This window comes from Rhinatrema bivittatum, chromosome 5, assembly GCF_901001135.1.
Source record: "Rhinatrema bivittatum chromosome 5, aRhiBiv1.1, whole genome shotgun sequence".
Taxonomy (NCBI): Eukaryota; Metazoa; Chordata; class Amphibia; order Gymnophiona; family Rhinatrematidae; genus Rhinatrema; species Rhinatrema bivittatum.
In genome coordinates, this window is record NC_042619.1 from 94,065,182 (window position 1) to 94,084,976 (window position 19,795).

The following is a 19,795-nucleotide window of genomic DNA, read 5'->3' on the forward strand; positions in this document are numbered from 1 at the left end:
TGGCAACGAGTCTGCTCGCTTTGGTGAATCTCCTGGTGCCTCGGGTTCCTGATTCCTGGCTCCTGCTTCTTCTCAGACGATTCCTCGGTGTGTGTCTTCGGCGGGTCACTAATTAGCCGCATGCCCGGTGCGGTCAGGAAACTCCCGGGCCTAGGACCTGAAGGAGGTCTCTTCCTGGGCCTAACATCACCTGCACCTCCACTAACCCTACCAGTCGCACTGACATCTGGGGATGGCGGATTCCATACTTTAGCCCTGGTAGATTCAGGAGCCAGGGGCAACTTTATTATGAGGAGTCTAGTGGAGCACTGAAAAATTCCACATCTTCGCGCCCATGCCCCATTGGTCCTCTCATCTATCCAAGGCAAGCCCCTCCCGGGGCGAGTGACACACCTCACGAACCCTATCCAACTGCGTGCTGGGCTTCTTCACCTCGAATGGATTTCCTTCCACATCCTTGAACACTCCATACACCCCGTTGTCCTGGGGCTCCCCTGGCTCCAAAAACATTGTCCCCAATGCGACTGGAGAACCTTACAGTTAACCCATTGGGGGCCGACTTGCCACGACACTTGCCTCCAACCGGTAATTCCAGTGCAATGCTCAACCACCCTTGCCAGTCTCCAAGGCCTGCCAGCCTCCTATGCAACTTACTCTGACGTCTTTTCCAAGCGGAAGGCCGAGACGCTCCCACCTCATCGACCATTCGACTGTGCCATTAACCTTCTTCCCGGCACAGAACCTCCTCGGGGACGCACCTATGCCCTTTCACCCTCAGAGACTCAAGCTATGTCCCATTACATCAGGGAAAATCTAGATAGGGGCTTCATCCGCAAGTCGACATCCTTGGCGGGGGCTGGTTTCTTCTTCGTAGGGAATTTGAATGCCATAATCATCAAGGACCAGTATCCCTTGCCCCTAATCTCCAAGCTCTTTGACCGCCTTCAAGGCGCTAAAATCTTTACCAAGTTGGATCTCTGGGGAGCGTATAACCTGATCCGTATTAAGGAGGGAGACGAATGGAAAACGGCCTTCAACACCAGAGACGGCCTTTATGAATACCTAGTGATGCCATTCGGGCTCTGCAATGCCCCAGCGGTATTTCAAAGCTCCATGAATGAAATTTTTCGAGACCTACTATACCGCTGTGTGGTCGTGTACCTTGACGACATCTTAATATTCTCCAATTCCCTCACCGCTCATCGCCAACACATCATCCAGGTACTACAACGACTAAGAGAAAACCAACTCTACGCCAAGCTCGAGAAATGCTGCTTCGAGCAGGAGGCTCTCCCATTCTTGGGTTACATCGTCTCCAGCGAAGGATTCCGCATGGAACCCCAGAAGCTAAAAGCCATTCGAGAATGGCCCCAACCATCTGGACTGAAGTCGCTTCAACGGTTTCTGGGGTTTGCTAATTATGCTTCCATCGTCGCACCCTTGACGGCCTTAACCCGGAAAGGCGCTGACCTCAAGAACTGGCCTCCTGAAGTCGTAGCCGCCTTCCTCCGTCTTAAGGAGGCATTCCTTCGCCAGCCCTGCCTTCACCATCCTGACCCTCAACGCCCATTTATTATTGAGGTGGATGCATCCTCTGAAGGCGTAGGAGCTGTTCTGAGTCAGAACTCGGCCCAACACAAGCTACACCCATGCACCTTCCTATCTCGCCAATTCTTCCCCGCAGAGCGAAACTATGCCATTGGCGATAAGGAGCTTTTAGCCATCAAAATGCTCCCCTGCCGTTGAATTCCTGTACTACTCGCCTGATGTCTTAGATCTTTAGTTAATATGTATTAGAACCTCATTAGATTTAGACTAATCCATGCTTATGAATACTACATCCGTAAACCATCATTAATTGTTGATTATAGTATGAATGTTACATTTGTAAACCATTGTGATCTTTATATGGAATGATGATATATAAAAGTCTAAATAATTACATAATCATGTTTTTAAAAGTAAACCTTCACCAACTGCTGTTTAAATTATTGACTTTATGTGTCAAACTCACTGCAAAAAAACAAATCGTCAACTATGAAGCAGGCCGATACAGTACAGTGCACTCCAACGGAGCGCACTGTTATCCTGCAATTGGACGCGCGTTTTCCCTTACCCCTTATTCAGTAAAGGGAGGAAAACGCGCGTCCAACCCGCGGCACCTAATAGCGCCCTCAACATGCAAATGCATGTTGAAGGCCCTAATAGGTATGCGCGCGGGATATAGAAAGTAAAATGTGCAGCCAAGCCGCAGATTTTACTTTCAGAAATTAGTACCGACCCAAAGGTCGGCACTAATTTCTTCCGGCACCGGGAAAGTGCACAGAAAAACAGTAAAAACTGCTTTTCTGTGCACCCTCCAACTTAATATCATAGCGATATTAAGTCGGAGGTCCCGAAAAGTAAAAAACTAAAAAAAAAATAAATAAATAAATTTGAATTCGGCCCATGGCTGTCGGGCCGAAAACCGGCCGTTCAATTTTGCCGGCGTCCGGTTTCCTAGCCCGTGGCTGTCAGCGGGCTCGAGAACCGACACCGGCAAAATTGAGCGTCGGCTGTCAAACCCGCTGACAGCTGCCGCTCCTGTCAAAAAGGAGGCGCTAGGGACGCGCTAGTGTCCCTAGCGCCTCCTTTTCCCCGTTTCTACCACGCCACCTAATTTGAATATTGCATCGCGCGCACCGCGGACTTTACTGAATTGGCCTGTAAGATAGAACTTAATAGCCATTATCCAATGCACTTGCACCTAATCTGTTAGTCACTTGAAATCTGCTCTAGTTTAATATACAACTAAACATATTTGTAAATGTTCTGATTAGCTATTTATGAAATAAATTATATAGCAAAAGTACAATTGAACAATTACGTTCCATGTACCCTGTCACTTGCTCAACAAATTTAATTTAAAAAAACACCTGAGATGCAGAATATTTTAGTAAGCATTGGTGTTATTTTAGATTACGATAAAACAGCTGGTTCCTGCTAACAATAAACCTATTTTGTCTCATAAAACTACAAAAAAGCTGTAACATCTGTAATAAAACCTTTGCCTTGATTTTCCATAACAGACTTTTTCAGAAAACAAACTTGGCCATATTCTAGTTTTTGCACACCCTCTTCCTTCAATCTGTTTACAGTTTCCCAAAATCATACGTCAGATAGTAGGTGGAGTCACTAGCGTCAAGCCCAAAAGGGGATGTGAATTTTCTCGATCAGGGATGGAAACTTCGTAAATGTGCCCCTTTCCTATTAAAGACCAGTTAGCCACTCTTCACATGCAGAATAAGGTTTAAAAAGTTGCTTTTTGTTATTGCAGTTTTATATGTTGTTGCAAGTGGGCAGCGCTCACGATTGTTTCAGAAGTAACAGAAACAGTATTGTACAGTAATCCAAATTAATTTAAATATGTTTATGAAACTGGCTCTGGCTACTTCACAGAAAGTCCCCTCGCCCCGCTTCCCTGTGAAAGTGACCGAGCGCTTGAGCTTTCCTCTATTCCCACTGCCGCTTTCTACTTCCTGGGCCTCTCACCGCAAGCAAGCAAGGCTCGCGCTGGGCTTTACCCACAAGGCACCGCGCCGCGCATGCGCAAACGGTGGGCTCCACAGGAAGAGAAAAATAGGAAAAACATCATAGAAGTGCCGTTTAGGGGTTTTTTTTTTATTTTTATTCTTTGTAAATGTTTCATCCTGAGCTGCGTCCTTAAGCGAGCGAGACAGAGAGAGAGTCGGCTCGTTTCACCACACGCCGCGCCCTCGCGGGGGAAAAAGCTGGGCCCTCTCCCCGGGTGCGGGACGGTGAGGGCCGCTCTGCCAGCCGCGGGCAGCGCCTTGAGTGCGCCTGCGGCAGCGGCGGCGGTGGTAGCGGTAGTAGTGCCATGAACAGCGCGCTGCCCACCGCTGCCGCCCAGCTGCCCGGCCTCAAGCTTAAGTACTGCCGCTACTACGCCAAGGACAAGACCTGCTTCTACGGCGACGAGTGCCAGTTCCTGCATGAGGACCCCGGCTCGGCTGCGGGCCTCGGGCACCATAGCAACAGCGTCGCGCTGCCCTTGGCCGGGAGCGGGGCCTCGGCGGGCTATCCTCTCTCCGGCACGGCGGTGGCACCGCCGCCCGGACCCAAGAAGAGCGAGCTGGGGAGCCACGGGGCAGCGCTGGACGCTCAGCGCCTGACAAGTGAGTGCTGCAGCTAGGGGAGATCTGCAGCGGGGGTGCCCGTGCATGGCAGATTGGAACAGCTGCTCCCCTCCTGGAGGAGGTCTCCAAGCCAGTTTGTTCTCATCAAGTTAATAGTCGTATTCAAAATTATTGGAGTTGCATGTATTTTTCGAGGGCAAACTTGTATATTTGTTAAATACAGTGTTACAGATTTGTGTTCTGCTGGGAGAGTTGATTTTTACTTGGATGACTTTCTTAGAGACTGCCAGATATTTGGGCATTGCAGGTTTACTTTGCTGTACAAGCTCTGAGAAGTAGTGGTATTCCCCAGAGCTTGGTTTGGTGCAGGGAATAATTGTTTAAAAAAATTAGATATAATATTCACACACACATTGTCTTTATAGTTTTCATTGTAGATTTTATTGGACTGCTAATACAACAGTTGTCTGGAGTTGATAGTATCTGTGAAAGACGATATGTCATCTTGAAAACGTTATGTGCATCATTTTTTGATACTTTAAGTTTAATAAAAAGTATTACTATGTAGAAGGAAACTTATTTTTTGGGGGGGGGGGTTATACATTTCGTTAGACTATCAAATTATGATTATAGGGTTAAATAAACTTGAATGGATCCTACTGAGCCACTGTTTGGTTTAAGTTTTCAGATTTCTCATATTTTTGACTGAAAACAGTTTTAATAGCATTCTAGAGCATTTTGATGTAAAAATTTCAAATATTTAATGACAGTTATTTGGTAATTTGCTGTGTAAAGCTGGTATAGCTTTGTCTGAGGCCTGGTTTTGAGAGACCCTATCAGATTTAGAATGATCTTATTAATAGTTTATCACAAGAGTTCTCATTCCAATTCTTGGGACACACGTAACCAGTCAGGTTATCCACAATAAATATGCATGATCTATGTCTGCATACAAAGAATTGTATGAACTACCTACAATCTCCTTCCTATTCATTGTGGGTGACCTGAAAACCTAACTGTGGCTGGCTGTGTTCCAAGGACTGGGTTGAGAATACCATGGTTTATCATATAACTGAACAAGGATTTACATCATAGTCAAGATGGGTGAACAGAGCATTGTCAAATCTGAAGAAACTGATGTATTTTTCTTCTCCAAACTACATATTTTATTGAGGCATTACTACTGTAGACGTCCTTGTAGATAATACTTTGAAGTCTTTGGCTCAGTGTGTGGTGGTGGTCAAAAAAGCAGATAGAATGTTGGGAATTATTTGGAAAGGAATAGAGAACAAAACTGAGAAAATTACAATGCCCTTGTATAGATCAATGGTATGACCATACCTTAAGTATTGTGTGCCGTTCTGGTTGCCCTATCTCAAAAAAGATATAGCACATATGGAAATGGTACAGAGAAGAATGACAAAAATGATAATGGTTAGAAAAGCTCCTTTATGGAGACAGGCTAAACAGATTAGGACTCTTTAGCTTGGAAAAAAGATGACTGAGAGGGGATATGATTGAAACTTAGAAAATTACTAGCTGTACCCGGCCACACATTGCTGTTGCTCAGTCTGGTTAAATGGAAAAGAAGGAAAAGAGCGCACGTTTTTAATATGTTTAATTTAACAATGCTTATGGGTATACAATATTTTTTGTTGTTCCATTGTCTGTGCAGATATAGAGATTGTCTTTGTCACGGTGCTTTGCTGGGAGTAGGGATGGAGCGATGCCCATGTAAACTCTTCCCGTGGTGGCTGAGACCCACGGGCGGCTTGACAGCACTGCCTTCCCTCTCCCCCCCACCCCCTGCAGTTGCGGGATATTTACTTGGCTTCTCCTTATCTGCGGGCCTCAGGGGCAGGGGAGGAGGGTGAGCTGTTCTCTATTCAGCTCTTTGCGCTTTGGCGGCTGCAGCTGCTTGTGATCTCTTCACAGCTGCTTTCTACTGCATTTGCTCTGCTCCAGCCGCCCCAACTCCTTCCCCCCCCTTCCCTGGCGGTGGATGGGCTGGCTCGGCGACTCTTCTACCCTTTCCTCCTCCTGTGTGAAACTGTCTGGCAGTCCCTACTTCCTCCCCCCTTCCCCAGCGGCGGAGGAACGGGTTGAGCAATTTCTCGGAGCGGCGACTCGTCTACTCTTTCCTCCTCCCCTCTGTGACACCCAGCACGTAGCGCAGAGCTCTATGGTCCACACATGCGCGGTAGAGCTGCTCTCTACTGCGCATTTGCGGTCCGTCGGTCAGAGCCCATTTATGTTGTAGATATCGTGTGTTGCTTTTACGTCCAACAGATGGCGCTGTTTTTCCAAAAAAGCATGTTTTTACCTGTCACAGGTGTGACATCTATATAATATAGGTATATAAAAACACGTGCGTATTCGAATGCAAAGTTGTCAAAATTTCAAAGCATTTGGTGAAGAACTTTCGGAGATTTAAGATTTTGAACAAACATTTACATTTTTATTTATATAGATGAATGGTGGAATGGATAAATAGGGATTGGTTATTTACTCTTTCAAACACTAGGACTAGGGGACACTCCATGAAACTAGCAACCAGCAAATTTAAAACCAATCTTAAGGATGTATATTTTCACTCAAGCTATGGAATCTGGTTGCTGGAGGACATGGTTAAGGTAACTAATATAGTGGGGTTCAAAAGGGGATTGGACACGTTCCTGAAGGGAAAAGCCCATAACCAGTTATTAACCTGGTAGACATAGAAAAGCTGTTGCTTATCCCTGGGAATGAAATAAAAGTGGTATATCAACTATTAAGATCTGACTGATGCTTGTGATCTGGACTGGCCACTGTCAGAGACAGAATGCTGGGCTTAATGGACCTTGCTCTGATCCAGCATGGCACTTCTTATGTTCTTATGCATAAACTTTCTTTTTAATAAAAGATGTTCCATCAGGATTCATATTAAATGCTATCTAACTCAGAAGTATGCAAGGCATTAAGTCTGGCCTCATACCATGTGATTTAAAAGTATTCAAATGCTTTTGAATGTACCTAACTAAAACTAGTCAAATACTAAAATCAAGGTTAAGTGAATGATATTCAGACTCACTAATTGACTCCTATTTATAAGATTTTCCTCTTAACTGGGGGGAAGGGTAACTATTAACAGAAAAAGAGCCTGGGACTAACTGCCCAGAAACCAGAATTCTTACCTTTTCAGATCAAGTAAGTGACCTTTGTAAACTCACAGTTCTAATACTTACACTAGCTTACAAATATACTAAAGAAATCCTTTCCTATTCCTAGCCTGCTTTTTGTTTTAATACAAAGCCCAAACACACACACACTAAAATAAATCACCTGTCCTAGCTTTTAATCAAGGCACACACACTAAAAATTGTTTTGTTACTGGTCAGTCACCTACTATCAGTTTAAAAACTTGGACTTTAAAAGTCACCAAAAAATTAAAAATCCCTTAAACTGAGAGACATACCTACTCCATAATCATCTTTTAAAACTTTAGCAACTTTAATAAAACTAAGATGCAGACAGAAGTCCAGCAGTGAGTTGGGGGCTATCCAGTCTTTTGCACCAAGGGTCACATGTACATCTTCCAGTTGGTGAGGTGCTGTACATGGTGTAAAGAGCTCCTGGAAGAGATGAGGTATATAGAGGAGACCTTCAGGGACATAGTAGAGTGGTCCCAACTTCAATTAAGCAGCACTTGAGCTGCTTTGGAAAAGCTAGGAGATCACCCACCTTGGTGAGGAAGGAAGTGATCTTTAGCTAGGACCTGCCTTCCAGGTGATGCCTTATCCTTTCACACCAAGGATGTGTGTCCAGAGCTATGTGCCCAGGAGAGAAGGGTTATGACAGCTGTTACAGTGGGTGATTCGATCATTAGACATGTATATAGCTGGGTGGTTGGTGGGTATGAGGATCACTTGGTAACTTGCCTGCCACGTGCCACCTAGATAAAATTTTAGAAAGTTCTGGGGAGTACATGTGGGTACCAATGAGATCGATACTCTAAGGCCGCGGTAGAAACAGTGCGGCAGTGTCAGGTGCACCCTCGTTCCCCGCATGCACAGTTCTCTTCACCTACCGCTCGATACTCTCTTCAAATTGCATGCAAATGCATGCCGCGGCTGCGAAGCCTTAGGCAAGCGTTAGGCCCGCGCAACCCATTTTACTGTATAGAGCGCCTATACAGTATCCTGGGTTCGCGGGCCTAACGCTTCACGGCCGCGCTGGTATCTGTCATTTCAAATGACTTTCGCCCTGGCCCCGTCCGGTCTCCGGTGCAGCCCCAGTCCTGTCCCCTCCTCCCGAAGCAAAAAAACCCCCAAAAACCGAAAAAGTAGCAAGGCTCGGGTCTGCTACGGTAGTCCCTTCTCCCTTCTCCTCTCCTCCCGATTTCAGCGCTCAAGGCGGCCGGGTGGGCGTGCATTCATCCAGGCAGAGGGAGCCGGAGGCCGCTTTCGCCGCCGGCTCCCTCTGCCTGGATGAATGCACGCCCGCCGCGGCCTGGATCGAACACGTGCCCACCCGCCCGCCGGCTCCCACCGCCGCCTGGATCCAACGCGCGCCCACCCGCGCGCCCGGCTCCCGCCGCCGCCTCTATGACCGCACGCCTGGGGGATTCGGAAAGTGACAGGAAAGTGACAGGTATTTATACATATATATAAACAACTTACGCTGCAATGTTTTTTACACTTTACTCCCTTTGGTTTTACCCCCATTTTTTACACTTTATTCCCGTTTTAATTTTCGAACACCACACTAACACCAAGTAGAGGGTAGGCGGTAAAACTAACAGGTTAAGGACGCGGCAAAATAGTGGGTTACAAAGGAGATAATCTGAGCGCGCGTCACAGTATCGGAGGGGAATAGCTAATTCCTTCATTATACAGCTAATTCGTTCATTTACATATCATATACATGCGTGCGGAAAGGGTTATGTGTCTGTTTTAAGAAGCGCTAAGGACGCGTGAAACTGGAGACTGTATTGCTGGATCGCCTTACGCGTCCGAATTGTACGCTCCCGGCACGTTACAGACGGGAAATCTTCAACCGCACGTTACAGTATCGACCTGATAGAAAGGTGCAGGAGGGAGGTTCTGGAAGCTGAGCTTTGGCTTTTAGGTAGGAAACTGAAATCCAGAACATCCAAAGTTGCATTCTCAGAAATGCTCCCTGTTCTGCAAGCAAGACCCCAGAGGCAGGCTGAGCTTCACAGTTTCAATGCATGGATGAGACAATGGTGCAGGGAAGAGGGTTTTAGATTTGTTAGAAACCGGGGAACATTCTGTGGAAGGGTGAACTTGTTCTGATGGGATGGGCTCCACCCTAACCAGACTGGAACCACAATGTTGGCACTAACCTTTTAAAAAGGTGATAGAGCAGCTTTTAAACTAAATGATGGGGGAAAGCAAACATGCTCAGAAGCGCATGGTTTGGATTGATGAAGCTTTAAGGATGTAAACAAAACAGGGAAGTTAGGGCATCCTAATAGAGAAGTTGCAATAAATGCTAAAGTAACCCAGGGGCCTTTAAGTAAAGGGCAGACAGAGCAAAAAGATCCCAAATTACCCATGTCAACCAATAAGCAGATTGTTAATACAAACAATAAACATACTACTCCTGGGGAATTCTGCACACAAAAACTTAAAATTCTGCAAAGTTTATATTGGTCAAAATAACACAATTTAGATGACAGTCTTTAAGTAATTACATTTTAAATTAATACAGAAAAAGGTTATTACTTAAAGATGCAGAATTTCCCTAGAAATTCACTGTAAGAGTGTCCCTTCCACTCACTCTGCCTACTCCCCTGGCCACGTTTCCCTCTCAGGCCCCAACTCCTCCACCTGCCAGTATCTCTCCCCTCCACCTCTAGGCTCAACCTCTTCCACTCTATTGCCAGTCCCATAGTTTGACCCCGTTCTCAGTACTGCCCCTCACACAGGCTCCCCTCTGTCCCTCCCTCTCTCACACACATGCTCCATCTCTCTTGCATACACACCCACACAAGCTCCCTTTCTCTCTCACACATACATCCTCACACAGGCTACCTATGTCTTTCTCTGACACACCCCTTCACACAGGCTCTGTCTCACACATACACAAACCCTTCCCACAGGCTAGCACCCTCACATACAAATGATACCTTTTTCATACACACGAGCTCCCAATCTCTCTCTCACACACACACACACACTCCTTCTCTCTGAAACCCACACTCAAGCATCCCTCCCCCATTCTCTTACCTCCCATGCTCTCTCGCACGTCCTCCTGCTCCCCTCCCCCACACCCCCTCCCCTCATATAGGCTCCCTCTCTCTGAAACCCACACTCAAGCATCCCCCCACCCCTCCTGCTCTCTTACCTCCCATGCTCTCTCACACCTTCCTGCTTTCTCACCCTCCCTTCCCATGCTCTCTCGGTCCCTTTCTCTGAAACCCACACTCAAGCATTCCCCCCCCCCCCTCTTACCCTCTCACCCTCCCCTCTCTCACACCCATTCTCTCTCACCAGGGCCTTTATCTTCGCCGCGAGCGGAGCACACTCCATCTTTGCTGCTAACGGAGTGCATCTCACCGCACACGTGGGCCTTCGTCTTCGTGTGCTCCATTCGCGGCATGCCGGTGTCTCCTTTGCTTTTTTTCTGCGCAGAATTTGGCAATTCTGTGCAGGGGGGGAAATTCTGCACTCTGCAGTAGCGCAGAATTCCCCCAGGTCTAACAAACTTTGAAATGTCTAAGTGCAAATGCCAAAAGTCTGAAAAATAAAATGCAAAGTGTTTAGATGAAATAAATGACTTCTTTATGGAGCAACTGGTACAAAAAATCAGAGAGGGAGCTATTTTAGATATAATCCTTTGTGGAACCCATGGTTTGGTGCAAGATGTAATAATGTTGGGGCCACTTGGCAATAGTGATCATAACTTGATCAAATTTAACTTGATAACCAGAGGGAGGCCATTAAAGAAATGTACTATGACAGCATTTAATTTTCAAGAAGGAAATTGAGAAAATTTATTAGGAAAAAACTGAAAGGAGCAGCTGCAAAGGTTAAGACGCTATTCAAAAATATCTTTTTGGAAGCCCAGAACAGATGTATTCCATGCATTAAAAAAGGTGGAAGGAAGGCCAAGCGATAGCCAGCATGGTTTAAAGGTGAAGTGAGAGTGGCTATTACAGCAAAAAGAACATCTTTAAAAAAAAAATGGAAAAGGGATTGAAATGAAGAAAAACAGCATAAGCACTGGCAAGTTAGATACAAAGTATTGATAAGGAAGGCTAATACAGAATTTGAAAAGAAGCATCTGTCATTAAAATCAGCTACAGGACCTGAATGTTGGAGGGTGGCTAATGTAATGCCAGTTCTTAAAAAGGGTTTCAGAGATGATCCAGATATCGGTGCTGGAGAAAATGATTGAAATTATTATAAAGAACAAAGTTGCTGAACATAGTCCTTGTTTAATGGGACAAGCCCAGCATGGGTTTAGTGAAGGGAAGTCTTGCTTCACTAATCTGCTAGATTTTTTTTTTTTTTTGAAGGTGTGAATAAACGTGGATAAAGGTGAGCTAGTTGCTACAGTGTCTCTGGACTTTCAGAAAATATCTGACAAAATACCTTATGAGAGATTCTTGAAAGCAAAAAGTCATGAGATAGGAGGCAATGTTCTATTGTGGTTTAAGAACTGGTTAAAAGACAGAAAACAGAGAGTAGGGCTAAATGGTCAATTTTCTCATTAGAAAAATGTGAATAGTGGAGTGCCCAGGGATCTGTACTGGGACTGCTGCTGTTTAACATATTCATAAATGACCTTGAGATGGGAATACCAAGTGAGATGGTCAGATTTGCTGATGATACAAAATTATTCAAAGTTCTTAAATCACAAGAGGATTGAGATAAATTGCAGAATGACCTTGCAAGACTGGGCGGGCATTCAAATGGCAGATTGCATTTAATGTGGACAAGAGCAAAATGATGCACACAGGTTAGAGGAACCCAAATTATAGCTACACATTGGCAGTCGCCACCCAGGAAAATGATCCGATTGTCATCGTGGATAATATGTTGCAGTTCTTTGTCCAGGGTGTGGCAGCGGCCGAGAAAGCAGATAGAATGTTAGAATTATTAGGAAAGGAATGGAGAATAAAACAGAGAATATTATAATGCCTCTATCGCCCCATGAGGCAACTGCACCATGTACAGTTCTGTGTCACTGCATCTAAAAAAAGATATAATGGAATTAGAAAAGGTACAGAGAAGGGCATTCAAAATGATAGACGATAAAACAATTCTCCTTTGAGGAAAGGCTAAAGAGTTTAGAACTCTTTAGTTTAGAGAAGAGACGAGTGAGGGGAAATATGATAAGAGGTCTATAAAATAATTAGTGGATTGGAAAGGGTAAACCCGAATCAGTTTACACTTCTGAAAAGTATAAAGACTAAGGGACATTCAATGAAGTTACTAGGTGATACATTTAAGACAATTAGGATAAAATACCTTTTTACTCAATGCATAATTAAACTCTGGAATTCATTGCTGGAGGATGAGGTAAAAGCTGCATGTAGTTGGATTTAAAAATGATTTGGCCAAGTTCCTGGAAGAAAAGTCCATAATCCATACCTTTTTTGAGATGTGACTAGAACTGCACACAATACTCAAGATGAGGTCACACCATGTAGCGATACAGAGCCATTATGATATTCTCTGTTTTATTCTCCATTCCTTTCCTAATAATTCCTAGTATTCTGTTTGCTTTCTTGGCTGCTGCTGCACACCGAGCAGAAGATTTCAAGATATTTTCAATGATGACACCTAGATCCTATTCCTGAATGGTAATTCATAAGAATATAAGAAATTGCCATACTGGGTCAGACCAAAGGTCCATCAAGCCCAGCATCCTGATTACAACAGGGGCCAATCCAGGCTACAAGTACCTGGCAAGTACCCAAATAGTAAGTAGATCCCAAGCTACTGATGCCAGTAATAGCAGTGGCTATTCTCTAAGGGGCCGATGCAATACAGTGCACTCAGCCGAGCGCACTATTTAACCCGCTGTCGGACATGTATTAAATAGGCGCTAATCCCCCTGTTGCTTTAGGGGGTGGATTAGCGTCTATTTAACACGCGTCCGATGTGGAGTGAATTAGTGCTCATCACGTGCAAATGCATGTGAATGAGGCTATTACTCATTCACTCCAAATGCAAAAAAATAAATGTGCGTCTCAGACGCACATTTATTGCTCAGATATTAACGCCTGCCTGGAGTAGGCGTTAATAGCTGAGCGCACTGAAAAAAAGTACCGACGCCAATATGCTCGGCGCCTGTTTTCAAAGCGACCAGCAGAGTTTTTCTTTTCCTTGAAAAAAAAAAAAAAAAGTACAGAAAAGCAGTTTTTCTGCTTTTTTGTACTTTTTTTCAGTGCGCTCAGTGAGCAGGCTTTAATATCTGAGCGATAAATGTGCGTCTGAGACTCACATTAATTTTTTTGCATTTGGAGTGAATGAGTAATAGCCTCATTCACATGCATTTGCATGTGATGAGCAGCTATCTCATTCATTCCGTGTCAGACATGTGTTAAATAGGCGCTAATCCACCCCCTAAAGCAATAGGGGGATTAGCACCTATTTAACACGCGTCAGACAGCAGGTTAAATAGTGCGCTCGGCTGAGTGCACTGTATTGCATCGGCCCCTTAGAGAACAGCCACTGCTATTACTGGCATCAGTAGCTTGGGATCTACGTACTGTTTGGGTACTTGCCAGGTACTTGTAGCCTGGATTGGCCCCTGTTGTAATCAGGATGCTGGGCTTGATGGACCTTTGGTCTGACCCAGTATGGCAATTTCTTATATTATTATGAATTACCATTCAGGAATAGGATCTAGGTGTCATCATTGAAAATATGTTGAAATCTTCTGCTCGGTGTGCAGCAGCAGCCAAGAAAGCAAACAGAATACTAGGGATTATTAGGAAAGAAATGGAGAATAAAACAGAGAATATCGGTATCTGTGTTCATATCCGGCAGACTGCCGGTAACCGCAGGGTTGCTAGCACGGCCCTCTAATTTGTTTATTGCATGGCGCCCCCCCTTGCGAGTGCCATGCGTATGCTAAGAAAGCGGGCGCTGAAGTCAGTGCCCGCTTTCCACAAATTTTATTGCATCTACCCCCAAGTCAACTTGATTAATAGAAGTTAATGGACTTCTCCATGAACTTATACAAACATTTTTTAAATCCAACTACACTAACTGCACTGATCACATCCTCTGGCAACAAATTCCAGAGCTTAATTATGCGTTGTGAGAGAATTTTCTCATATTAGTTTTAAATGTTCTACTTGATAACTTCATGGAGGGCCCCCTGGTCCTTCTATTATCTGAAAGAGTAAATAACTGATTCATATTTACCCGTTCTAAACCTCTATCATATCCCCCCTCATCCGTCTCTTCTCCAAGCTGAACAGCCCTAAACTCTTTAGCCTTTCCTCATAGGGGAGCTGTTCTGTCCCCAATGTTGAACCTTGCATTATGTAGCTATGTAGCTATAATTTGGGTTACTACATAAGAACATAAGAAAATGCCATACTGGGTCAGACCAAGGGTCCATCAAGCCCAGCATCCTGTTTCCAACAGTGGCCAATCCAGGCCATAAGAACCTGGCAAGTACCCAAAAACTAAGTCTATTCCATGTAACCATTGCTAATGGCAGTGGCTATTCTCTAAGTGAACTTAATAGCAGGTAATGGACTTCTCCTCCAAGAACTTATCCAATCCTTTTTTAAACACAGCTATACTAACTGCACGAACCACATTCTCTGGCAACAAATTCCAGAGTTTAATTGTGCGTTGAGTAAAAAAGAACTTTCTCCGATTAGTTTTAAATGTGCCCCATGCTAACTTCATGGAGTGTCCCCTAGTCTTTCTACTATCCGAAAGAGTAAATAACCGATTCACATCTACCCGTTCTAGACCTCTCATGATTTTAAACACCTCTATCATATCCCCCCTCAGTCGTCTCTTCTCCAAGCTGAAAAGTCCTAACCTCTTTAGTCTTTTCTCATAGGGGAGTTGTTCCATTCCCCTTATCATTTTGGTAGCCCTTCTCTGTACCTTCTCCATCGCAATTATATCTTTTTTGAGATGTGGCGACCAGAATTGTACACAGTATTCAAGGTGCGGTCTCACCATGGAGCGATACAGAGGCATTATGACATTTTCCATTTTATTCATCATTCCTTTTCTAATAATTCCCAACATTCTGTTTGCTTTTTTGACTGCCGCAGCACACTGAACCGACGATTTCAATGTGTTATCCACTATGACACCTAGATCTCTTTCTTGGGTTGTAGCACCTAATATGGAACCCAACATCGTGTAATTATAGCATGGGTTATTTTTCCCTATATGCATCACCTTGCACTTATCCACATTAAATTTCATCTGCCATTTGGATGCCCAATTTTCCAGTCTCACAAGGTCTTCCTGCAATTTATCACAATCTGCTTGTGATTTAACTACTCTGAACAATTTTGTGTCATCTGCAAATTTGATTATCTCACTCGTCGTATTTCTTTCCAGATCATTTATAAATATATTGAACAGTAAGGGTCCCAATACAGATCCCTGAGGCACTCCACTGTCCACTCCCTTCCACTGAGAAAATTGCCCATTTAATCCTACTCTCTGTTTCCTGTCTTTTAGCCAGTTTGCAATCCACGAAAGGACATCGCCACCTATCCCATGACTTTTTACTTTTCCTAGAAGCCTCTCATGAGGAACTTTGTCAAACGCCTTCTGAAAATCCAAGTATACTATATCTACCGGTTCACCTTTATCCACATGTTTATTAACTCCTTCAAAAAAGTGAAGCAGATTTGTGAGGCAAGACTTGCCCTGGGTAAAGCCATGCTGACTTTGTTCCATTAAACCATGTCTTTCTATATGTTCTGTGATTTTGATGTTTAGAACACTATCATACTGTTTTCTAAGTGCATCACTTTGCATTTGTCCACATTAAATTTCGTTTTCCATTTGCATGCCCAGTCACCTAGTTTTGCAATGTCCTCTTGCAATTCTTCACAATCCTCTTGCGATTTAACAACTTGAATAATTTTGTATTATCGGCAAATTTGATCATCTCACTTGTCCCATTTCCAGGTTGTTTATAAATATATTGAAAAGCAGTGGTCCCAGAACTGATCCCTGGGGCACTCTGCTATTAACCATTGGGAACATTTACCATTTAGATCTACTCTATGAATTCTTTTTACCAGTTGGCAAGCGACAATAGGAAACCGCCCCCATCCCATGACTTTTTAATATTCTAAGAAGTCTCTCATGAAGGATTTTATCAAATGCTTTCTGGAGATCCAGGTACACTATATCAGCTGGCTCACCTTTATCCACATGTTTGTTTACGCCCTTGAAAAAATGTAGCAAATTTGTGAGGCAAGTCCATGTTGGCTTTGTCCCATTAAACTATGCTTATCTATATGTTCAGCAGTTTTGTACTTTATGATAGTTTCTACCATTTTGTCTGGCAAAGATATCAGACTCATTGGTCTGTAGTTTCCGGGATCAACCCTTGATTCCATTTTAAAAATTGGCGTTACACTGGCAACCCTCCAGTCTTCAGGTATCATAGATGATACTGATAGTTTACAAATTTCCAATAGCAGGTCCTCAGTTTCATTTCTCAGTTCTATTGAATTTAGGAATCCTGCCAGTTACTTATGACCTGGGTTGGCCATTGTTAGAAACAGGATGTTGGGCTTAATGGATGTTCAGTCTGACCCAGCATGGCAAAACTTTTATGTTCTTGTGTTCTTAGAATATTATAGGTTGAAAGGTGATCTTAAAGGAAACTATGTATTGTCTGGTTTTTGGATAGCTGTTGCTATACAAAGCAGATCTTGTCTACTGGATATTAACAAAATGTAGAAATTCTCTATATCCCACATATTTCTTAATTCATAGAACCTTTTGTCAGTGAATCTTAACAGCTATGATGAACATTATATATATATATATATATATAATTGATGGAAGATGGAATCTTCAAAATAGAATATACCACTAAATTGTGTTAAGATTGATGGGCATAGCAATTGAGCTATGCAGATAAAATGTTTAATAGTTTAGTGGTTGATTTGTTACAGAAGACCAAGTATAACATCACAGAGTATATGTAAGTCCACTGAGGGTGAGATTGAGTTTAGTAGTTAGGAGAAAATTGAGGGTGAATAACTGTTGGACTTTTAGGATTTTTTAATGTGTGTAATAATCATGTATTTGATATAATTTTGTAGTTTTGTATTGATACATATGTAGAGTGAGTGTTAATACACTAATAAAAAATTAATAAATGTGTTTATAACAAAAACATTGTGGGGTTTTATAAGTTGGTTGAGTATATGTAGAAAGTGCTAGTTGTCTCCAACGGTATCACGTTGGGGTTTTTTTGATAAATATATATATATATATATATATTTATTTATTTATCCATAATTTGAACCAATAACTAAAGAGTATAAGATCCTAGATAGTATTTGGTTTTTATATGCAAATATGTTTAATAGTAAGATATATCCCACAATTTCACCTCTTCCCAAACTTTTAAGACCCAGAGTTGTCTAGCAAGCAGTACTTATTGATCCTTTACAGCCACCAGCAAAATCTTCTGCTCTCAATATTCTCTCAGTGTATTGTCCAGTGACAGATGTAAACTGTAATACAGAATGGGAGGTCCAGCACCTCACTGTGATGCTTAGAGCATCTTTTCATTTTAAATTGGCTATCCTTCTTCTACAAGCATTATTGTACCAGTGTATGTACAAAAATCAGTTGTATGGAGATGGACATAATCTTGACCATGTTTTCTATAAGGTTTTAATTTTAACTTAAGCACTTTTTTTTTTCTGATGGTCAGAGTAGGTTGCAGAGAGTGAACCCTTACGGTTTTTGCTTCATAAATTCCTAACCTTTTATAATAAGAGGAATTGGCATGGAACTGACTGGCTCTATTTTAATCATGATTTGCTCCTATGTAAAAATTTAGGAATAGAGCAGTAACTCAAGTATTGCTGCGATCCTTGGTAAATCTGTGGTTGGAACAGGAAAACCATTCCCCAACAGGGTTGGGGAATGGTTTTCATTTAAATGTGGAAAACTGGAGAGGTAGCAACTGGATAGCCTGCATGGACTGATCACTTTTATTTATGCATACAAATATACTATTAGGGGCCTTCATTTTTTGTTTTTTAAATTTTTTCCCAGGAATTTATCATGGTTTATGTCAAGAACAAAAACAGGAGAAAATCAGTGGAAAAATGTGACTAATTTTTCTGGGTAAATATTGGAGTTTATTTTGGTGGACAGAAGCTAAGACAAAACAAGATTAAGCAAATTCTCCCACTCATCCACTCAGCAGCATCCCTATCTCTACTCCCATCCCTTGCTTAGCATGTCCATTTTTCTCTCCACGCTTCCAAGAATCTCTCTCTTCCCATCTATTGCCACAGCATTGTTTCTTACTAGTGATGGCTCTAGGCTTATCTCTCAGCCCCCACGCTCTTCAGCACCACATTTCTGCTTTTGTACGGGGCCAGGGAGCTTCTGAGGGGCATGGCCTGTTTCAAATGCTGCATGGGTGGCTGCCTGGGTGAGAGAGAGAGAGTTGAGACTTGAAACGCCACATCAGTGACACTGGAGGGTGAACGCTTTCACTTGTGGAGGGTGGGACTTGAAACGCAGCAGGTGCTTTGGCCCACGCTGGAGGCCTTGAGATGCTGTATCTGCACTCTGCAGCTGCTCTTTAAGCCTAAAATTAGGGTGGAAATCGGTTTAAACTGAAATTGAAGGACCTTAACTACTTTACTCAATTGTTTTGTCGCATTGAGGTCATTAGAGATAACGCTTCCCCTCCCCCATCTCCAGGCATCATATTTATAAGACCATAAGAAACTGCCATGCTGGGTCAGACCAAGGGTCCATCAAGCCCAGCATCCTGTTCCCAGCAGAGACCAAACCAGGCCATAAGAACCTGGCAAGTACCCAAACACCAAGAAGATCTCAACTACTGATGCCAATAATAGTAGAGACTAATAGTTCTTTGCCTCTGAAAAGATGTTTGCCCCTTGGATTTCTGTATCCCAAATTCATGTTTTTTGTATGTTTTGGATTAAAGTGTAGTTGCCAGTTTTCAAATTATTTAAAGTCATTTTTCATCTTATTTACTCCTTTTTGACATATCTATTTCATTGCAAATTTTCATATCCTCTACAAAGAGGCACACTTTCCCTTCTGACCATACCCCATTGTCTCTTATAAAAAGAGAACTGGGCTTAGCATAATTCTTATGGCTCCTCTCTGGTCACTTTCTCTTTACCAGAGTGGATCCCATTGACTACCACTCTTTCAGGCCGATACTGTAAGCTGCGTGGGAAAACGGGCGCTCAGTGTTGAGTGCGTGCCCAGCCACCTGTCTTGGGTGTGATACTGTTTTTTTAAATGAGGGGGTCACACTAAAAAGGAGGCACTAGAGACAATGGCGCATCCCTAGTGCCTCCTCAGCGGCGGAAACCCAGGAGAGGTGGCTGTCAGCGGGTTCAGAAAACGGATGCTCAGTTTTACGAGTGTCTGTTTTCTGAACCTGCTGACAGTCATGGGTTAGGAAAATGGATG

At 43.3% G+C, this 19,795-nt stretch overlaps 1 protein-coding gene across 1 annotated transcript in view; it reads left to right on the top strand.

Moving 5' to 3' along the window:
• The first annotated feature begins 3,581 nt into the window (after positions 1-3,581).
• The window catches only part of PAN3 (poly(A) specific ribonuclease subunit PAN3), a 315,850-nt gene continuing 299,636 nt past the window's right edge, over positions 3,582-19,795 (top strand). The window contains exon 1 of the mRNA XM_029602606.1: positions 3,582-4,175. Within this exon, the coding sequence (XP_029458466.1) occupies positions 3,878-4,175 (298 nt within the window). The 5' untranslated portion in view covers positions 3,582-3,877. The remainder of the gene's footprint in view (positions 4,176-19,795) is intronic.